At 42.2% G+C, this 21,188-nt stretch overlaps 1 protein-coding gene across 1 annotated transcript in view; it reads left to right on the plus strand.

Moving 5' to 3' along the window:
* Nucleotides 1-14,192: 14,192 nt before the first annotated feature.
* Nucleotides 14,193-21,188, plus strand: part of LOC136886725 (retinol-binding protein pinta) — a 41,206-nt gene continuing 34,210 nt past the window's right edge. Inside the window, exons 1-2 of the mRNA XM_067159529.2 lie at nt 14,193-14,343; nt 19,201-19,360. Coding sequence (XP_067015630.2) covers nt 14,202-14,343; nt 19,201-19,360 — 302 coding nt within the window. The 5' untranslated portion in view covers nt 14,193-14,201. The remainder of the gene's footprint in view (nt 14,344-19,200; nt 19,361-21,188) is intronic.

The raw sequence follows: 21,188 nt of genomic DNA on the forward strand, positions 1-21,188 counted from the left end.
GTTGCAGTGTAAGACAACCTTGTACAAGTCGTATTGACCTATGCCGCAGAGACACGGAGATTAGCCTGCCTGCCTGGGTGGGGAGAAGAGAGCAGGAAGTATAGTTGCCATGAAAACGTGAGTGGATCCACTGCGGTTGCCATGGAGACAAACCTGCTGGTCAGCTCGTGTTGCTTGGAGTTGCCAAACCTCTCACTTCTGAACACAGCCTGATCTGAACGAACAAACAAGTGAGCTGGAAGCGAAGGGAAGGAGAAGGAATGCAGGAATGTGGCAACACCTAGCATTGGCACGTGCAATGCTCCTCCCTCAGTCCCATCTGTCAAAACGCTTCTTTTTTTTATTACAGTATACTTGTCGCAATTTCCTTATTAACGTCCGGCACGCTTTTTATGTCCACACTGCGGTCCACGTGGTGTTTATCATTAACATGATATTAGTCAAGAGTCATCTTCTATTGGTCAACAGTCGAGCCGGCGGGCGGTCCTCAGACAGTCGTTAACATGAAGATTTAAAAAATCTGAAATGAGGAGTTGAGACTGAAGCTGGATGTTGAAAGACTGGGAGACCGGATAGAAACGTCTCGCCTCCGGTGGTTTGGGCATGTCGCAAGAACGAAAGCAGACAGCATTCCTAGAGTAAGTTTGGAGCAGAGGTGTGGTGGACAGAGGCCAAGAGGGAGACTGAGAAAGAGGTGGGAGAACCAGATTAAGGAGGATACTGGAGGATTACAAGTGGAGGTGGAAAAAGTATATCTGGTGGTGACAAAAGTTCGTTCGTATCACTATTCAGATCGCCAGGAAGGTATGCATATCCCCATAACGGCCTGGACGGACAAGTTGCCGGCTTAACTCCTAGCCATTCCAGTGCAAGGACACCTGTGTTATCACTGCTGTAGAGCGGGTTGTCACCTCCCGAGGCTCAATATCCGTGCTCTAAAATTACAATGCGAACGCACTGACGTCCCCAACAGATGCAAAGAAGAGTAGTGGAAGGAGAGGTCGAAATGGAGGTCACTGATCCTCTGCCTGACCCAGGAACTCCCTGCACAAGGATGATGGGAGTAAATGATCTCTATTCTACAAAAGACACAACAATAAATTTCCAGTTTAACTGTAAAATATTTCACTATCGTATGCCGACAGTCCTTTTCTAACACACTGCTGTCAGTATCTTCTATATCTGACTTGGTACAAGTAACAACTCGTAATATTTCTTCTTCGTACAACGATCGATTTGATCCTGCCGTTATTGTTCACGAAATACGACTTATGGACTTTTTTTAGACCGGAGTGTCAGTTTACGAGGTGCTGTGTGGTGGATTAGATATATATATAAGCTAGATGCAGGCACGCTACCCCTACACCACGCTGCCGGCGTTAAATCCTTACTACAATCCACAAATAGCCTCATAACCATGCGCAGCGATCTGTACCGTTTACAATACCATTTACGTGATTACCCCAATGAAGATAATTCCTTATGACACTTAGCTACTTACAGCAATCCCCATACGGAACTTTCACCCCATCAACGCAGTAATTAAAACTGAGAGGATTTTCTTTTTGCGTCGCACCGAAGCAGATAGGTCTTATGGCGACGAGGGGATAGGAAAGGCCTAGAAGTTGGAGGGAAGTGGCCGTAGCCTTAATTAAGGTACAGCCCCAGCATATGCCTGGTGTGAAAATGGGAATCCACGTAAAACCATCTTCAGGGGTGCCGACAGTGGGGTTCGAACCCCGAACCCACTATCTCCCAGATGCAAGCTCACAGCTGCGCGCACCTAACCGCACGTCCAACTCTCCCGGTAGGATTTTTCCTATTGGTGAAACTCAGAATCTGACTTTTAACCCCGCCATTACCTGCTGTCCATCGCACAATATTTTCGAGGTCTTTTATCAGTTGTTCAGAATCGTGTAACTTATTTGCTACTCTATAGAGTATAGCAATATCTACAAAAAGTCTTATCTCGGATTCCCGTTCCTTTTTTCATATCATTTATAAATGATAAGACATATATCTATATGTTTAAACCGCTCCCATTGCGTCATTTGCCATGTAATTTTACCCCTGCTCTGTCTGCGTTCTGCCGGAAGTTGAACTTGCTCTAACTGTGCTGTACAGTCTGTACCATTCCTGGTATACAGCAATGAACTTCCAAATCACTTCAGTTTTGCTGGTGCTGACTGTACCGGTTGGTGACTCCCCACCACATTTCCCTTTCCTCCAGCCAAAGCTATTCGGCTGATATCTGCTCGTATCAGTCTTGTCACTGTAACAAGAAGTGGTCTTCGCGGAAGAGGTTCCTCTTCACGACGTCACACGAGCCTGTCTCATCTTGACGCATCATCAAACAATATTTATGGTGAGTAAAATAAATTCGTCTCGTTAATTTTTTTTACTTTGCATATCACCGTCAAAATTCTTCGCCAGCCTACACGGTATGGAAATATATAACTGGCAATATGCAACAGTTATGAATTTATATCTAACTAACAATTGGGGATAGAGGCTGCCTGGCCGAGGCGGTAAAGGCGTGCTCGGTTCGCCCGGAAGGACGTGGGTTCGAATCCTCGTCAGGAAGTCGTAAAATTAAAGAAACGAGGTTTCCAATTCCGGAGGAGCATATGGCCCTGAGGTTCACTCAGCCTACACCAAAAATGAGTACCAGGTTAATTCCTGGGGGCAAAGGCGGCCGAGAGTAGAGCTAACCACTCTACCCCATTGCGTGCCGAGGTTAACAATGGTGGAAGCCTTTACCATCCACTCCTCCAAGGGCCTTCATGGCCTGTACGGAGGTGACTTTGCTTTTTTTTTAACAATTGGGGTTGCACATATTTAGCTCAAAATTCTACAACTATATCTCAATAATATTGGACCCTACAGTACGGGCTAGAATCAGGGGAACTATAGCACTCAGAGAAGAAGGGAATGTACGTTCCAGTATCCAATTACATCATAGAGAAATAACATATAAACTCAGTCACCGTTTACGGATTGTTCGTGGGTGCAAAAGGTAGCATACCGGAGATGATGGCCGAGTTGTAGAAGTGGTTTGCTCTCAAGGAGAGCTACGTAGCCACGACTGCCGAGGCAGCTGTGCGTGGGTCTGTGCTTCTTACCATTCACATTGTCCGACTCGTTGGCTGAATGGTCAGCGGACTGGCCTTCGGTTCAGAACGTCCCGGGTTCAATTCCTGGCCTGCTCGGGAGTTTTAACCTTCATTGATTAATTCCAATGGCTCGGGGGCTGGTTGTCTGTGCTGTCCCGAATATCCCTGCAAGTCACACACCACACAGAACACTATCCTCCACCACAATAACACGCAGCTAGCTACATGTCAAATGCCACCCACCCTCATCGGAGGGTCTGTTTTAAAAGAGCTGCACCCGGCTAGAAATAGCCACACGAAATTATTTATTTACCATTCATATTCTTTAAAAACCTCAAAATCTGACAATACTGTTTGTTATGATAAACCCATTGAGGGTCAGTTTCCTCAGTAAAGGATTATATCATAGTAATAATAATAATAATAATAATAATAATAATAGTAATAATAATAATAATAATAATAATGAAATGAAATGGCGTATGGCTTTTAGTGCCGGGAGTGTCCGAGGACATGTTCAGGTCGTCAGGTGCAGGTCTTGTGATTTGACTCCCGCAGGCGACCTGCGCGTCGTGATGAAGATGAAATGATGATGAAGACGACACATACGCCCAACCCCCGTGTCACCGAAATTAACCAATGATGGATAAAATTCCCGACCCGGCCGGGAATTGAACCCGAGACCCATGTGACCAAAGGCCAGCACGCTAACCATTTAGCCTTGGAGCCGGACAATAATAATAATAATAATAAGAAGAAGAAGAAGCGAATAGGCCGAGCTTGCATTCGGGCGATAGTGGGTTCGAATCCCACCATCGGCATTCCCATTTTCACACCAAGTGAAAGCTGGATATGTGCCTTAATTAAGGCCACGATCGTTATCCTTCCTATTTTCCCGTCGCCCAAAACCTTCGGTGTGTTAGTGCGACGTTAAACCAGTAACAAATAAAAATTCGTATTCGGCTTAGAAAAGTCCGGAGTTCATCTATACGTAGTCGCCACTTCACGGGGATCTTTGACTCTTTTAAAGCAACATCTATATTCTCAGGAGTTCTAGTGGTGGTGATCAACCTTCCTTAACCATAAATAAGCAGAGGAAAAAATGAAAGGGATCCGACACTTCCAAAAATGAAGGTATCGGCCAAAGGGAAACAATGGCTGCGAAGTGCAAGAACACGAAAGACTCCCTAGGCCACGGAACCTAATAGCTCCGGAGTGGGAAAGGAACAAGAGTTGACCAAGGGAGGTGGGATGGAATAGATGAAAGTGAGGAGCAGGAATTTGGCAACAACGTGCCCTTGCACGGTGAATGCACCTCCCTTCAACGCTAGTTGTCAGTGTTACGGGTATAGGACGTTCAAACCATACACATGTATTCCATCTAGATCAGGGCCTCTCAAACGCACAAAAGCTCACGCATGCAAACTGCGGCGCAGAGTTCCTGTGCACAGTTCATCGGTCCCACTCGGCTCGGCTCGGTCCAGCGCTTCGTCTCTGGGCTACTCGGCTAAGATTGGCTGAACTCGGCTCGGATTTGGAGCGCTACGGAGCAAGTGAGGAAGAAGGAGACAGGGGGAGCGAGCGAGACAGGCTGGGGAAAGAGAGAGACAGCGCTATTGCTCCAAATCGAGGAGTGGGGGTCTGCACTCTGATCAACCAAGCGAAGTCATCTTTTGCACCGTGCACAGAGCATGCACCCTGAGAGGCCTTATTGTAGCTTTTCTCAGAAATGATAAAACTGGCGAAAGTTTGACGGAAATTCTTTAATTAATAACAAAACTTTCACGTATATCTCTGTATTATTTCCAGCTCGCTCTGTCACACTTACTACAATACCTGTTCAATGAAACTACAGCTGATGTGAGCGCCAATGAAAATGAAATTGGTTGTTAGTAACACGCAGCCCAAAGAGGTTGAATTCGAAAAACAGGAAAAAAAACAGAAAATAATAATCCCGAGGAATTTGGCCGTACGGTCTGCGTCACTACATAGCTGTGAGAATGCATTTGGTAGATGGTAAATTCGAATCCCATCATTACCTATACATTCTTGTTGTTGTTGTTGTTGTATTCTTTTTCCAGTCTGAGTGGTTCAGACAGTTGAGACACTGGACTTCTGACCTCAACTTGGCAAGTTCGATCCTGGCTCAGTCCGGTGGAATTTGAAGGTGCTCAAATATGTCATCCTCATGTCGGTACATTTAATGGCACGTAAAAGAAATCCTGTGGGACTAAATTCCGGCATCTCGACGTCTCCGAAAACCGTAAAAGTAGTTAGTGGAACGTAATCAATTATTATTATTATTATTATTATTATTATTATTATTATTATTATTATTATTATTATTATTATTATTATTATTAATGGAAGGTAAATGTTACACAGGCGAATGTTAATTGGATTTTTTTTTAAGAATCCATTGCACTCTTGTCTTGAAAATTGATTATTTCTCATTTCCATTTCGGCTGATCTTAGCGTATTTAGCTAAGAGATTAATTTAGACCCTCTCCAACATGATGTAGATGCGAAAATGATTACCATGAAGTGTCTGGATGTGTTAAGTACGTAATCAGAACTGTAAAGGATAAGCCTCATTTTAAGAGAATGAATACCACAGAGCTTCAACCTTCCATTACGTATGTGTGTGGGCAGACCTGCAAAGAATGTGAATTGCAGCCTCGAACCCAATTGACGTCAATAAGGCAAAATAAAGTCAGAGCCGCCTGAGAGGAAAACAAAGCCGCTCTCATCAGCTGTAGTTTCATTGAACAGATATTGTTGCGTGACAGTATGAGCTGGAAATGACACAGAGATGTACGTGAAAGTTTTCTTATTATTTAAATAAATTCCGTCAAACGTTTGACGGTTTTATCATTTCTGAGAAAAGCTACAATCTAGATCAGGGCCTCTCAGGGGGCATGCTCTGTGCACGGTGCAAAAGACGACTTCGCTTGGTTGACCAGAGTGCAGACCCCCACTCCTCGATTTGGAGCAATAGCGCTGTCTCTCTCTTTTCCCACGCCTGTCTCGCTCGCTCCCACTGTCTCCGTCTTCCTCACTTGCTCCGTAGCGCACCAAATCCGAGCCGAGTTGAGCCGAGTGGGGCCGATGCACGGTGCACAGGAACTCTGCGCCGCAGTTTGCATGCGTGAGATTTTTGGCGTTTGAGAGACCCTGATCTAGATTGAATACATGTGTATGGTTTGAACTTCCTATACCCTTAACACTGAAAGAAGCATTCTGACAACTAGAGTTGGAGGGAGGAGCATTGAACGTGCCATTGCACGGTGTTGCCACATTTCTGCTGTTCTCCGTTCTCCTTCCTCTCCCTTTCGCTTCACTTATTCGTTCGTTCAGACCGGTGTGTTATGTTGTAGACCACTTGGCCAGTTCCGTTATATTTAACTGGGGCCGGGCTGAAAAGCTCAGACAGTAGAGAGCTGGTCTTCTGAGCCCAACTTGGCAGGTTCGATCCTAGCTCAGTCCGCTGGCATTTGAAGGTATTCAAATACGTCAGTCTTCTGTCAATACATTTACTGACAAGTAGAAGGACGCCTACGGGACTAAATTTTGACACCTCATCGTCTAAGAAAACCTGTGAAAATAGTTGACGGGACGTAAACTCAATGACATTATTATTCTCTAATCGAGGTGGCACCTACAGCCTGTCTTTCCAGGCGTGAACAGTTCATCTCTCCAAGTAGAACGGCGATTATGCTATCTGTTTTGCAATACGACTTACCGTTTAGCCACCAATTATCCCGAAACGAAGGTCTGCACCGTCATTAAAAGGCATACATATTTCGATATTGTATTTCACCATCGTAACTCTTGTCACAGTACTTTTTCTAAGAGCTTTGGCAGTGCATCCTGGACTCTCTGTAATGAAATTAAAGGTACATTCCTTTCCGAAAAACTCGTAGCCTCCTCTTCAAAGAATTCCCTTGCGGTACATATCATTTCCCTTCGGCCGGTGGTAGTTTTTTTCACGAAGTGGACGAGTACTGGGCCTCCCACCCCCTCTAGGAGAATTCATCGTGCTAGAAATATGTATTGAAATAAAATAATTGTACGGAATTATTATTTAAAATACCATTAGATACTTAATAACGGTCAAAAACACAAATATAAATATAATATAACTAGCAAATGTAACCGTGCACCTCTGCGGTATTCTACATGCGGATTTCTCCGTAAATTACTGTAAAGGCAGTGAATAGGATTATATAACATTTCATGCCCCTTAGCGCTATCCTAGAAACAAAGCTGGGAGGACAGAATACATTCTTTCCGATGTAAGGTAGGTATTGGAAAAGTTTTGAGGACAATGGCAGGCCACATTTTCTACTGCCAATCACAATCGAGTTCGGGAGTTTCTACTAAAACGGCAGGCTCACTTGGCAACTGCCATTCACAACAGAGATGGAGAGTTTTCTTTAACAATGATCGTAAATAATCTGCGCTATGAAGATGACACTGTTCTGCTTGAAACATGTGCTGAAGTTGTGTGTGGTTGAACACAGTGCTGCAGCAGGTCTGCGTTTAAACACGAAAAAGACCAAAGTAATGGTCAAAAGGAAACATGTCAATCAATCAAACAATCAATCAATCAATCAATCAATCACTACTGATCTGCATTTAGGGCAGTCGCCCAGGTGGCAGATTCCCTATCTGTTGTTTTCCTAGACTTTTCTTAAATGATTGCAAAGAAATTGGAAATTTATTGAACATCTCCCTTGGTAAGTTATTCCAATCCCTAACTCCCCTGCCTATAAACGAATATTTGCCTCAATTTGTCCTCTTTGAATTCCAACTTTATCATCATATTGTGATCTTTCCTACTTTTAAAGACACCATCCAAACTTATTCGTCTACTTATGTCCTCTCACGCCATCTCTCCACTGACAGCTCGGAACATACCACTTAGTCGAGCAGCTCGTCTCCTTTCCCCCAAGTCTTCCCAGCCTAAACTTTGGAACATTTTTGTAACGCTACTCTTTTGTCGGAAATCGCCCAGAACAAATCGAGCTGCTTTTCTTTGGATTTTTATTTTTCCAGTTCCTGAATCAAGTAATCCTGGTAAGGGTCCCATACACTGCAACCATACTCTAGTTGGGGTCTCAACCTGTCCTTCAACCTGTTAACTTGACAGTAGCGGGCACATCACTAGAACAAGGCCAGTGCTTTGAGTATCCCGATCACACTTCTGGAACAACACTGTTCAAATTAGGTCCCGCATTGAAGAGGCAAGGACTGCATTCAAGAGAATGAGCAAACTTCTCTGTAACAGGGATTTTAACACCGATCTCCGTCTCCGTTTACTTCAGAATTATGTATTTCCTGTCTTACTTTAATGGTGTCGAGACTTGGACCCTGACAGAGACCGCCTCCAATAAATTTCGATCCTTTGAGATGTGGTGCTATCGACACCTGTTCAGAATATCATGAAGCACTCTAACGCCTGAACAAAGAGCTAAAGGTCATGCACAACGTCAACAAGAAGAAACGTGAGTATCAGATACCGTAGTTGACAGTTGAGTTACGAATACTCTTTTGTATGTTCGACGTTATTATTATATTTAACATTGTATATATGATACAGGCTTTTGGGCTTATACCGGGTCAAGAAAACGTTTACGTTTCGCAGATAAATTTGCTCCGCTTCGTCAGAAGAAAATCTCCAATAATGAGGGATTGAATTTAAGAATGATCTACCGTTAGAGCTGCAGTAGTACGCTCTTTCGTCACCAGGTGGCTCGCTGTATGCTGGCACAGCGCTCCAAGCGGGAGCTAACGACAACATTAAGCTCCAATCACGGCCGACTTGATGCGCCGCTCTAGCTAGCCGGAGCGCAGCGTGAGATCTAGTCGGCCGTGCTCCAATTAACATGTTCTATCACACCGTGTGTGCGTGAAAAGTATTAGAGAGGAGACGAATCAGGGACAAATGTGGTAGAAGGAAGAAATGGAAACTAATAAAATAAAATGCAAAGAAAGACACGAGGATAGAATAGAACAGAGCTGAAAATGGAAAGAAAGTAGAGAAAACCAGAGGATCGTAATGATGTGAGACGTGGGGAGGGAGGCGGGGTGTGCATAACCTGTGTACACATAACTCTTAGCTTGGAATGAACCAATTGGTATGAGGAACGTTCGACTTTGGAAAACAGCGACATGAAATAACAATACAGAAATAAAGGGGAAGAGACCTACCTACGTAAATCCTTAATGGCTGCCAATCACGTAATACTTAACCGATAGCCAGTATCGCTGTTGAAATTGTTAGGATTTTTACGTATTTCCACAGCTTCCCGTATAATCCTAGACCTGGAGCATTCAGTGTGGGAAAGGCTCAAACATCTTGGAGCACAACATCATGACCCGACGATAGGTCGTGCTCAGCTATTGCTGATTTGTCTGGCTGGATGAAACGGATATTTCTTTGATGTTCCTTGGCATGTTTGGCCAATGTGTACCTTGCCACAAGTACAGGGAATTTCGTACACCCAAAAGAGCAATACTGCGGATAATTTGCCCTTGCTTTTACCTAAACTGTTTTAGTAATAATAATAATAATAATCGTATGGCCTCAGCTACCGTGTGTAGACATTTCAATTTGACGCCATCTGGCTGTCTGCTCGTCAATTTCGACGTTCCGTTTTACTCTAGGCCCCCACTAGATGGCAGACCGAGTAAACCGAAACTCTCTTGGGCGTCTATGGCTGAGATTTAATGAATTTTGTCGGGTAAACACCAAATGTGTCACCAGAGATCTTTTACATGCCGACATCGTACGACATGGAGTGTCGAATGGACTTTTTTCCGCCCTTCAAAAATCCGACTACCTCTGCCGGGTTTGAACCCGCTATCTTGGGATCCGGAGGCCGACACTCTACCGCTGATCCACAGAGGCAGCTAACTGTTTTAGTGACGGTGCCAAACACGGTTATTTAAATAGTGCTTGCGGAGGACTTTGGCAATTCGATCTGTGGCATTGTGAATGTAAGGCAGGTAGGCAGTTCCCTTCTTTCTGTAAGCATTGTTGTAATGTTGAGGAATGTATAACATCACTAGCCGTCGCACGATGCCTTGGAGGAATTGGCTAAGTGACCCCTAGGGGAATAATACCTTACCGTAATGAGATAACGACTGCTGACGATATTTTGGGTGTACAGATGGATGCTTTGCATTTTTGTATGGGTTGAATCGGAAATTTCGACGTGTTGGATAGATCAGGAGAGAAAGACTGAAGTCATGTTGACCAACAGAAATGCGACAGCTGGAATACTTCCTCCATAAGTACAGAATCTTTCAACTTTTCATTAGAAGGACGTAGGAGATCTGGCAGACAATGAACGCTGTGACTGAGGAATCTTGTAGTCTGGTACGAGTTGAGCAAGATATCCCCATTCCGCTTCGCTGCATCCAAATTCGATCGCCAAACTTTACTAGATGATGTCACATTAAGAAGATGACGATATTGCTCTAGCAGTCGGATCATATGTTTTCCGCAAGGTCATATAGTAATTGGCATAAAGAACTTCCACTTCAATTACCACTTGAAGTCTTTGAGGAACGGAAGCTATGATACGAGTAATATACTGCTCGCTATCGGCAACCTCCTCCCAAACATCAAGGGGTGTCGGAACACTTAGCGAAGATGTACGTTATTAATCTCTTTATCAGAAAGATAGCAGCTCCTCTACCTTCTGGAAACAATTACCTGCACCCTTTGTTGCTAATGTGTTTTGCGTCGATCTAGAAATCGGATCTCAAAGATATTTATTAGCTAAATACTATGTATGCTTCTAATTTATGTACAAGTTTACTCCGATCGGTGGGTCCGTAATGGCGCACACTTTTCGATTTTAGCCAGCGTTCAATTTTTGGGCTGGAGTGTACATGTTGACATTAAAATGACTTATTTCTGGGGTTCGTCTGAAAATTTGCATCACGGAAATTAATTAGCGATACAAAATGTGTTACGCGATGTTACCTAGCAGCAATGCAGGCTGTGATGTGAAGTACAGATGGATGGCTATGACTGAGATATATATTATCAAAGAGGGCGTTATAGTACAGTTGGTCGATTTAATCTTGCAGGCTCTGATGTGAAGTATTGAAGGATGGTCATGACTGAGAGACATATTACAAAAGAGGGGCGTTATAGTACAGTTGGTCGATGTGACCTTGCAGGCTGTGATGTGAAGTATTGATGGATGGCGATGACTGAGAGACATATCATCCAAGAGGGGCGTTACAGTACAGTTGGTCGATGTGACCTTGCAGGCTGTGATGTGAAGTATTGATGGATGGCGATGACTGAGAGACATATTTACAAAGAGGGACATTACAATATAAATGGTCGATGTGATCTTGCAGACTGTGATGTGAAGTATTGACAGATGGCCATGACTGAGTAACATATTCTCAAAGAGGTGCGTTAGAGTACAGATGGTCGATGTGACTTTGGAGGCTTTGATGTGAAGTATTGATATGTGGCCATGATTGAGAAACATATTATCAAAGAGAGGTTTTAACGTACAAATTATCGATGTGATTTTGCAGGCTGTGATGTGAGATGGGCCATGACTGAGAGACATTTTAACAAAGAGGGGCATTACAATACAAATGGTCGATGCGATCTTGCAGGCTCTGATGTGAAGTATTAATGGATGACGATGACTGAGAGACATATTTACAAAGAGGAGCATTACAATACAAATGATCGATGTGATCTTGCAGGCTGTGATGTGAAGTATTGACGGATGGCCATGACTGAGAGACATACAGAAGGCTTTTTTTATCAATAAGGTCTCATCTCACCATGCTCTAGAGAAGGGCCTCTCAGACTGCATACGCTTGGTGCATGCACTGTGCACGGTGCAAAAGACGACTTCGCTTGGTTGACCAGAGTGCAGACCCCCCCCCCCCACTCCTCCATTTGGAGCAATAGCGCTTACTCTCTCTTTCCTCACGCCTGTCTTGCTCGCTCCCCCTGTCTCCCTCTTCCAGACTTGCCCCGTAGCGCTCCTAATCCGAGCTGAGTTGCGCCGAGTAGAGCCGAGCTTAGCCGAGCTTATCCGAGCTTAGCCGAGTAGCCCAGAGACGAAGCGTTCGTCCAAGACAAGCCGAGCCCGACCGATGCACAGTGCACGGAGCTCTTGCGCCTCGATTTGCACGCGTGAGATTTTGGGCGTTTGAGAGGCCCTGCTGTAGAGAAATGATGATTTCAATCGTGGTAGTTTCACAGGCCCTGAGTCACTTTTCCACTTTCTATCCACTGAATCCTACACTTGTCCATTCCAAATTCCAAACGGATGCCTCTTGAAAACGATTCGTTCGATGCAAATAAATTAATTGTTATCAATTTGAGCTTCATTTATTGAAAGACATATTTATGATTTCACATTCCCAAGGGGAAATTTTGACACAATTTTTCTATTGAGCACGTTTAGTACATCGGAATTCTAACCCTTCTGGGCTTGAATCCGGACGCAAATTAAGGGTGTCTGTGAAGGTCCATAATTTTAACTACAAATCACACACAAGATATCACCAGTAGTATGCTTCATATACACCTGAAATTCACTGTACAAGTGGAATTAACCTTTTAGAACCGCAAAACGACAAAGAAAAAATAGTTAGTGAAGCATTTTAGTAATTAGTCTAATTTATACTTCTAAAGTAATTTACTTTTTAGGAGTGTAGACAGTTCCTTAGGTACCTATGTCTTTGAAACCTATCAATAAAATCCACCAATTTATTTACTGTATACAGAGAATATGTGTGTGCACAAAGTAGACTACTATGGGGAACATTCAGAAGGAAATGAATTAGCAGCATTAATTAAAACTTGGTACATAAAAATACAGCAATTTTTTGTTGGGCGTAACTGAAGTAAGTCCTTATTTTTTAAGGTAGGTCCGTGATTGTAGTCTACTTTCCTTCAATTATCATACTGATTCTATGTACAAAGTTTCAGCCTTCTAGCATGAGTAGTTTCTGGTCTATTAATTTAAATGTCAGAAAACTAAACTTTCGGGAAATTGCACTTATAGTTTAACTTTGCTTTTAATGAAAGTTGTCGCCTAACCTGATGTGTTTAATGCATTCCAGCCCCACAATCATTTTGGTTCAGAAGTTATTCATCCTCTTTCTGCCTATTTATATTCCTTTTTCTGGTTCTTGCCTCCTTTCTTGCCTCTTTTCTTCACTAAATCTACTTCTGCATGAATAGTCCAAATATTTCAGTTTCTTTTCTGAAGCACTTGATTGCACCTTAACCTCACTCTCACCAGAACTATTACTGGTGTTGATTTGTGTTTCTTGCTCCTTAGATGTGAATCTATTTCCGTAGAACTTGCGCCTGCCAGCACCAAATTTCCTTGTCCTCGGCACATCTATGGAAACATTTACGACTTATCTTTTAAGAAAAACAAATGTGATCAACACTGTAGTTTATATATTACTGATGTGGAGAAAGATGAACATTGTGCAGGTTAGCCAAATTTTTGAAAGTTAAATTTACTGTTTTTGCATAGAAATTACCTTCTTCAGGAAATATTATGAAGCTTAAATACATTTGACATGTAAAGGGGCGTGGCAGAGTTCTGCAGATATTAAAGATTAGGGCTGTAAAAGGTCCTGAAACATTAATAATATGTACTTATTGTATATGGTTGGATTCAGGAAAGACACGGGAATATTATAAGAGCAAAGAATTTTTTCGATTTTTTCTAAAAATTCACGTACATGTTCCGTTAAGAAGATGACGATATTGCTCTAGCAGTCGGATCATATGTTTCCCGCAAGCTCATCTAATAATTCGCATAAAGAACTTCCACTTCAATTACCACTTGAAGTCTTTGAGGAACGGAAGCCATGATACGAATAATATACTGCTCGCTATCAGCAACCTCCTCCCAAACATCAAGGGGTGTCGGAACACTTAGCGAAGAGGTACGTTATTAATCTCTTTATCAATGTGTTGGGTGAGGACGATCGAGAAGGCTATGACGATGTCACGTCCAAGTGTTTATATGATACATAATACGGTATGTCTCTTTGTTCCAGGTTCGTGTCACCATGCTGGACATCCGGCCACTGAGCAAGAAGTTGCAAGATGACGCCAAGAAGAACCTAAACGAGGTGCCTGAACGCAGAGAGGAGGATGTGAACCACATAAAGGAGTGGATCAGTAAACAACCACACATCCACGCTAGAACAGGTAGTGACATCGTAACGAAATTACTGTATTTTGAAATTTCAAACTTTGCTTTTTGGGTCACGCCTTCGGGAGATAGTGGTTTGCAACCACACTGTTGGCAGCCCTGATGATGGTTTCCCGTGAATCCCCAGTTTTACACCAGATAAATGCAAGAACTGTACCTTATTTCCTTCCCAGTTCTATCCCACAGGCGCAACTTAAAGCCAGTAGCAAATAAAATGTTATGTGAAATTTCCCTGTGGTACACTCAAATGATCATGAATATCTCTTCCAATAAAGGAAACTGAAATTGTTAACGATTAAACCCAACTAATGGCCTGTTGCAGCAGCAGCTTCGAACAAAAACTAAAAATAAAACTGATAATAAAATTAGCGTGACAAAAATAACGAGAAAATATACTGAACTCTGGAAGATCCTTTATTTGCCTTCAAACGTATACTTCCGCTGTGACGATACATGCGGAACAATTTATAGAATTTTCACAACGAGTTCTGTTCGTAAGTCTCGAATCGATCACATAAAGCTGGCCATATAATCCTCGGAAATTTTTAGTAGTCAGTAAATCTGAAATGTATCCATGAATCATCCCCTGAATCTTAAAACAGTAAAATCCTAATCCTGGAATGTGGCTACGTTTATCAGAGAAGGATGCAATGAAAATTGTACTGTTATACAGTCTTTGTAGACTTAGAGAAGGCATTTCACAAAGTGAGGTTGGATAAGCTCTTGGAGGTACTTAAAAAACATGGAGTGGAATGGAGAGAGAGAAGACTGATCAAGGAATTATATTACAATCAAACAGCAAGAGTGAGAATAAGAGGAGAATTAACAGAAGAAATCAGACCGGGGAAAGGTGTTAGACAGGGTTGATGCTTATCACCAATTTTGTTTAATATTTACTTGGAGGAAATTATTTGTGAATGCTTGGATGGTAAAAGAGGTGTCAATGTTGGGGGTAAGAGAATTGAATGTATAAGATTTGCTGATGATATGGCAGTAATAGCTGAAAATGTGAAGGACCTCTGCAAAATGCTGAGAGAATTAAACAAAAAGTGTGAAGAGTATGGAATGAGCATAAACAAAAAGAAAACCAAATTCATGATACTTGGAGGTAAAGGTGAAAAAGCGACAATCAAGATAGGGGGAGAAATTATTGAACAGGTGAATAAGTTTAAGTATCTTGGAAGTATTGTGACTGAAGACCTTCACTCTATAACAGACATAAAAGCTAGAATTTCCTTAGCCAAGGAATGCTTCAACAAGAAGAAAAAAACTGCTTTGTGGTCCGCTAGAGAAAGATCAGAGGAAGAGACTTGCAAGGTGTTACATATGGAGTATAGCTCCATTTAAGATGTGGGTTTGGCGAAGAATTGAAGGTGTAAAGTGGGAAGGTAAAATATCAAATGAGGAAGTTCTGAAGAGAGTGGGAGAAGTGAGGGGCATGCTGACCGTAATCCAAAATAGGAAGAAAAAAATTGGATAGGGCGTAATCTAAGATACAACACCTTACTACGAGTAGCAATTGAAGGGATGATAAAAGGAAAACGAGGAAGAGGAAGGAGACGATATCAGTTATTAGACAGCATTAGAAAAGAAAAGGACCGGGCGAGTTGGCCGTGCGCGTAGAGGCGCGCGGCTATGTGCTTGCATCCGGGAGATAGTAGGTTCGAATCCCACTATCGGCAGCCCTGAAAATGGTTTTCCGTGGTTTCCCATTTTCACACCAGGCAAATGCTGGGGCTGTACCTTAATTAAGGCCACGGCCGCTTCCTTCCAACTCCTAGGCCTTTCCTATCCCATCGTCGCCATAAGACCTATCTGTGTCGGTGCGACGTAAAGTCCCTAGCAAAAAAAAAGAAAAGGAAAATTATGCAGAAGTGGAGAAAAGGGCACAAGGTCGAGGGATATGGAGGTCACGGCTTTAATTGGACCTGCCGAATGGCAGAACAACCTATGATGATGATACTGCCTTATATGCAACTTGCTTTACGTCGCACCGACACAGATAGGTCTTATGGCGACCATGGGATAGGAAAGGGCTAAGAGTGGGAAGGAATTCGCCGTGGCCTTCATTAAGGTACAGCCCCAGCATTTGCATGGTGTGAAAATTGGGAAACCACCTAAAACCATCTTCAGGGCTGCCGACAGTGGGACTCGAACGCACTGTCTCCCGGATGCAAGCTCACAGCTCCGCGCTCCTAACCGCACGGCAAACTCGCCCGGTCTGCCTTATATGGTTCATGAAATCGTTATCATATAACATCAAACCCTTAAGTACGTCGTCTACTTGAGGTCGTGGAAAATAAAATAAACCATTGTGGCATACGAATTAAAATGTCCATTTACCATTTCCTCAGTGAACATATTACATTTTATAATTCCAATTCAGTGCAAGTGTCATACTAGAGGGCATTTTGAAATAGAATAACCTGAGATGGATTTCTTTCTGTTTCTCGCTTATTAGAACCAACAAGGAACAACAACTACTGGTAACATCGTTGCTTACGTTATTATGCAAGGCTGGAAAATACAAGGCCTCACTGGTCGTGAAACTGGTTCCCGCTCGGGACAATATAAATAAAACCGGAAATGCAGCAATTTGCGGTATACAGCTTCCTGTCAGTGAGTAGGAGGCCGGCGCTCCAGCGGCAGTATGGTGAAACTTTCCAATTACCGCTTTATGCTGGGCTTCACAAGCGATTATCAAGGCCGGTATAAGGAGCGCAGCGAGGGATCTAGTTGGCTGTGCTCGGGCTCGTGAAACGCATCCTTTTGCCGCTAGGTGCGCTCTTCTTAGTCATCAAATTGCGCGGGCGAAATACTCATTCAAACATTCACGAGCGTGTCGAGATGTATTTTTGTTCTTAATTAGCTTTCTTCCGCTTGTGCGGGTGCTTATAATTTAGTGACTTAAATTAATGACCATATTTACGTAATGCGAACATCGGATGATTTCTCAAATACGAGGAACTTACAACTAAATGGTGTTTGGCAGTTTATTGGGAATAGACTGGGATCTCTGTGGAAACCTAGTGTGCATTTCGCTGTTTGCAGTAGGCATTTTAAAGACTCCGATTAATTAATGTAAACACAGCAAAATAAATCCTACTTTCGAATGTAATTCAATCTGTATTTCAAGTTTTCCCCGGACACAAATAAACACAATCACATACAGGAAGACCGCATAAGAGACAGGCTACATAAGTGGGAAATGAAGCTAAACTTTACAAGTAAATTTAACTTCATGTAGAACCAACGACATCTACAGTCAGAAAAGAGAAGGATCCTCCACCTGCAGTTATCAGTGAACCGTTATATAAAAACATAGGCACAGAGTGTTCTACTAAGCTTAAATTAGATAGCACTGAAGTAGGTTAGAAAACGTAGGAAACAAACAACACAAATAGTGAAGCAGTCAAATATTATTACCACTTCAAAAGAAAGCATGCATCAACTCAAAAATGAAAAAAATCAACATGTACTTGAGAGTCAACTAAATAAAATTACAGAATTAGCTGAACAAGGTGATTTGAATTAAAATTTCTTGATTGAGTAGAGTCAAGCTTTGAGTAAACGCAAGTGTAAATTCAGAAAGAATACTATAAAGGCCTGCATATTACCGTCCAAATTTACATTGGCCATTCCAGAGGAGAGATAGGAATGTCTTCTTTGGTACGAGCTCGTCGGATTGCAGAAAACAAATCTTTAGAGCACGACAATGAAACGGTTATTTCTATCATGATAGATGAGTTGGCAATAAAATGAAAGCTGGTCTATGACAGGAATTTGAATAAGCTTCTTGGATAGTGATTCTGTCGGTATTGAAGACAAGCTTTCTAATAAAATTCTCTGCATTCTGTTCAAAGGTCTTTCCACACATTACAGGATTCCTGTGTCATATTATTTTACACACAGCAAACCTCTGAACATAAAAGTGTTAAAGCTAAGTTAGGCTGAGCAGTGATGTGAGATTCAAATGGTTATTCTGAACTGGACACCCTTTACAAAGACTACTTTTTACGTATTCGCTTTTACGTATGCATAAATTGACTATAGATTATCATAAAAACTTTTAAACACCTTTGTAAATATGTATAAATTCGTGTTGACTGTGGGTCCATACTACGACGACTCATAACCTCAAAATACTGATGTGAAAGAGTTTCTAACAGGACATGTTAACAACATATTGATGGATTGCACTATAACAAAAATGGATCATAAGCAACATTCGAAACACGTGGTTTCTCCGTAAGTAGCATGAGTAGCTATACATTACCAAATTTTCGCCAGCACTTGTCACAAGATCCATGCTGAACATAGGAAGGAAGACACTCAAAACTTGTGTCTTAGAAAGGCGATCCTAGCGGGAGAACTGAAAACTAAATTCGGTGACCCCACTTCTCATTGTTCATTTCCCAGCCTTGTATAATAACGTATGCAACGGGTAACATTCTGATGACACCTGGATTTCACAGAGCCATCTGTCGGACTAACATAGAAAGATCTGCATAGACAACTTTCACAGAGCTCTCTATCTGGCTGGTATAGAAATATCAGCGCGAGACAAGTTTCATAGAGCAATCTACCGGCGAATACAGTGAACTGCAATGACCTAATCATCCTATTTTTCTGAATAAATGACTATTTTACGCAAGTAAAGGACTTAATGAAAGAAATAATATTTTTCTAGTAATTCTGAGATGGAGACCTTCTTTTGATGTATAACACATAGACGATAATATTACCGTCTTCTTACAATATTGTGTTACACGTTCAAACTTTATATATAGGTATCTATGTTTATGGTTTTCGGAGACGCACATGAAATAACATCAAAGTATTGTTGCTTTTAGACGATCAGTTCCTGATAACATTCCTACGTGGATGTAAGTTCAGCCTAGAGAGGACGAAGGAGAAGCTAGACGCTTACTACACTTTCCGCACGGCGCTACCGGAGATCTTCAGAAATAGAGACCCCTTCCTACCAGAACTGCAGGATATATTAAATACCAAGTAAGTAGCAAACTAGTTATGAATAAAGTAACAGAGCATTTCAACTAAGAACGAGCCACGCCGTGCTTTTCCTGTGGACCCCGCGGCATTCGAGGCACGTGGCTTCACGTGAGCCCTACTTCACAACTGAAATGAGTAGTCCATTCATTAATGAAGGCGACCTCGTCCAGAAAACGGATTTTTCTCGAAAAGCTTCAGAGTTACGAAGAAAATTCCTATGACGTTCCCTGTAGAAAATTTAATTTAGTTACCAAACGGTGCACTTTATTTTTTGATAGGGGCAACTGTTTACTCGTTATTTTAGTTAATGTAGGGCGAAATTTGCCCGAAGTTGCCCCCACGTGTTCGGAACGGTAAAATCTCAGGATTTCAATCCATAGGGCCTATCCTTACCAAATTTACCATTCGGTCCAGTAGTTTTCGAGTCTATCCGAAATAAACAGACACACATACAAATAATATATCATTCTTATTAATTTTCGACTCCATGGCTAAATGGCTAGCGTGCTGGCCTTCGGTCACAGGGATCCCGGGTTGGATTCCTGGCAGGGTCTGGAATTTTAACCATCATTGGTTAATTTCGCTGCCACGGGGGCTGTGTGTATGTGTTGTCTTCATCATCACTTCATCCCATCAGGGCGCGCAGGTTGCCTACGGCGTCAAATCAAAAGACCTGCATCTGACGAGCCGAACATATCTTCGGGCACTCCCGGCACTAAAAGCCATCGACCACTTCAGTTCATTTCTTATTAATCAGTCAATACTGATCTGCATTTAGGGCAGTCGCCCAGGTGGCAGATTCCCTATCTGTTGTTTTCCTAGCATTTTCCTAAATGATTTCAAAGACATTGTAAATTTATTGAACATATCCCTTGGTAAGTTATTCCAATCCCTAACTCCCCTTCCTATAAATGAATATTTGCCCCAGTTTGTCCTCTTGAATTCCAACTTTATCTTCATATTGTGATCTTTCCTACTTTTATAAACGCCACTCAAACGTATTCGTCTACTAATGTCATTCCACGCCATCTCTCCGCTGACAGCTCGGAACATACCACTTAGTCGAGCATCTCTTCTTCTTTCTCTCAATTCCTCCCAGCCAAAACTTTGAAACATTTTTGTAACGCTACTCTTTGGTCGGAAATCACCCAGAACAAATCGAGCTGCTTTTCTTCGGATTTTTTCCGGTTCTTGAATCGGGTAATCCTGGTGAGGGTCCCATACACCGGAACCATACTCTAGTTGGGGTCTTACCAGAGACTTATATGCCCTCTGCCTTACATCCTTACGACAACCCCTAAACACCCTCATAACCATGTGCAGAGATCTGTACCCTTTATTTAAAATCCCTTTTATATAATTTCCCCAATGAAGATCTTTCCTTATATTAACACATAGATACTTACAATGATCCCCAAAAGGAACTTTCACCACACCAACGCAGTAATTAAAACTGAGAGGACTTTTCCTATTTGTGAAACTCACAACCTGACTTTTAACCCCGTTTATCAACATACCATTGCCTGCTGTCCATCTCACAACATTTTCGAGGTCACGTTGCAGTTGCTCACAATCTTGTAACCTATTTATTACTCTATAGAGAATAACATCATCCGCAAAAAGCCTTACCTCTGATTCCACTCCTTTACTCATATCATTTATATATATAAGAAAACATAAAGGTCCGATAATACTGCCTTGAAGGAATTCCCCTCTTAAGATAGATAGATAGATAGATAGATAGATAGATAGATAGATAGATAATGCCTTTATTGGTGGCGAAGTTAGGGCTCAAGGCCCTCTCTTACACTTAACCACTAGACGAGTA

The sequence above is a fragment of the Anabrus simplex genome, chromosome X (assembly GCF_040414725.1).
Source record: "Anabrus simplex isolate iqAnaSimp1 chromosome X, ASM4041472v1, whole genome shotgun sequence".
Taxonomy (NCBI): Eukaryota; Metazoa; Arthropoda; class Insecta; order Orthoptera; family Tettigoniidae; genus Anabrus; species Anabrus simplex.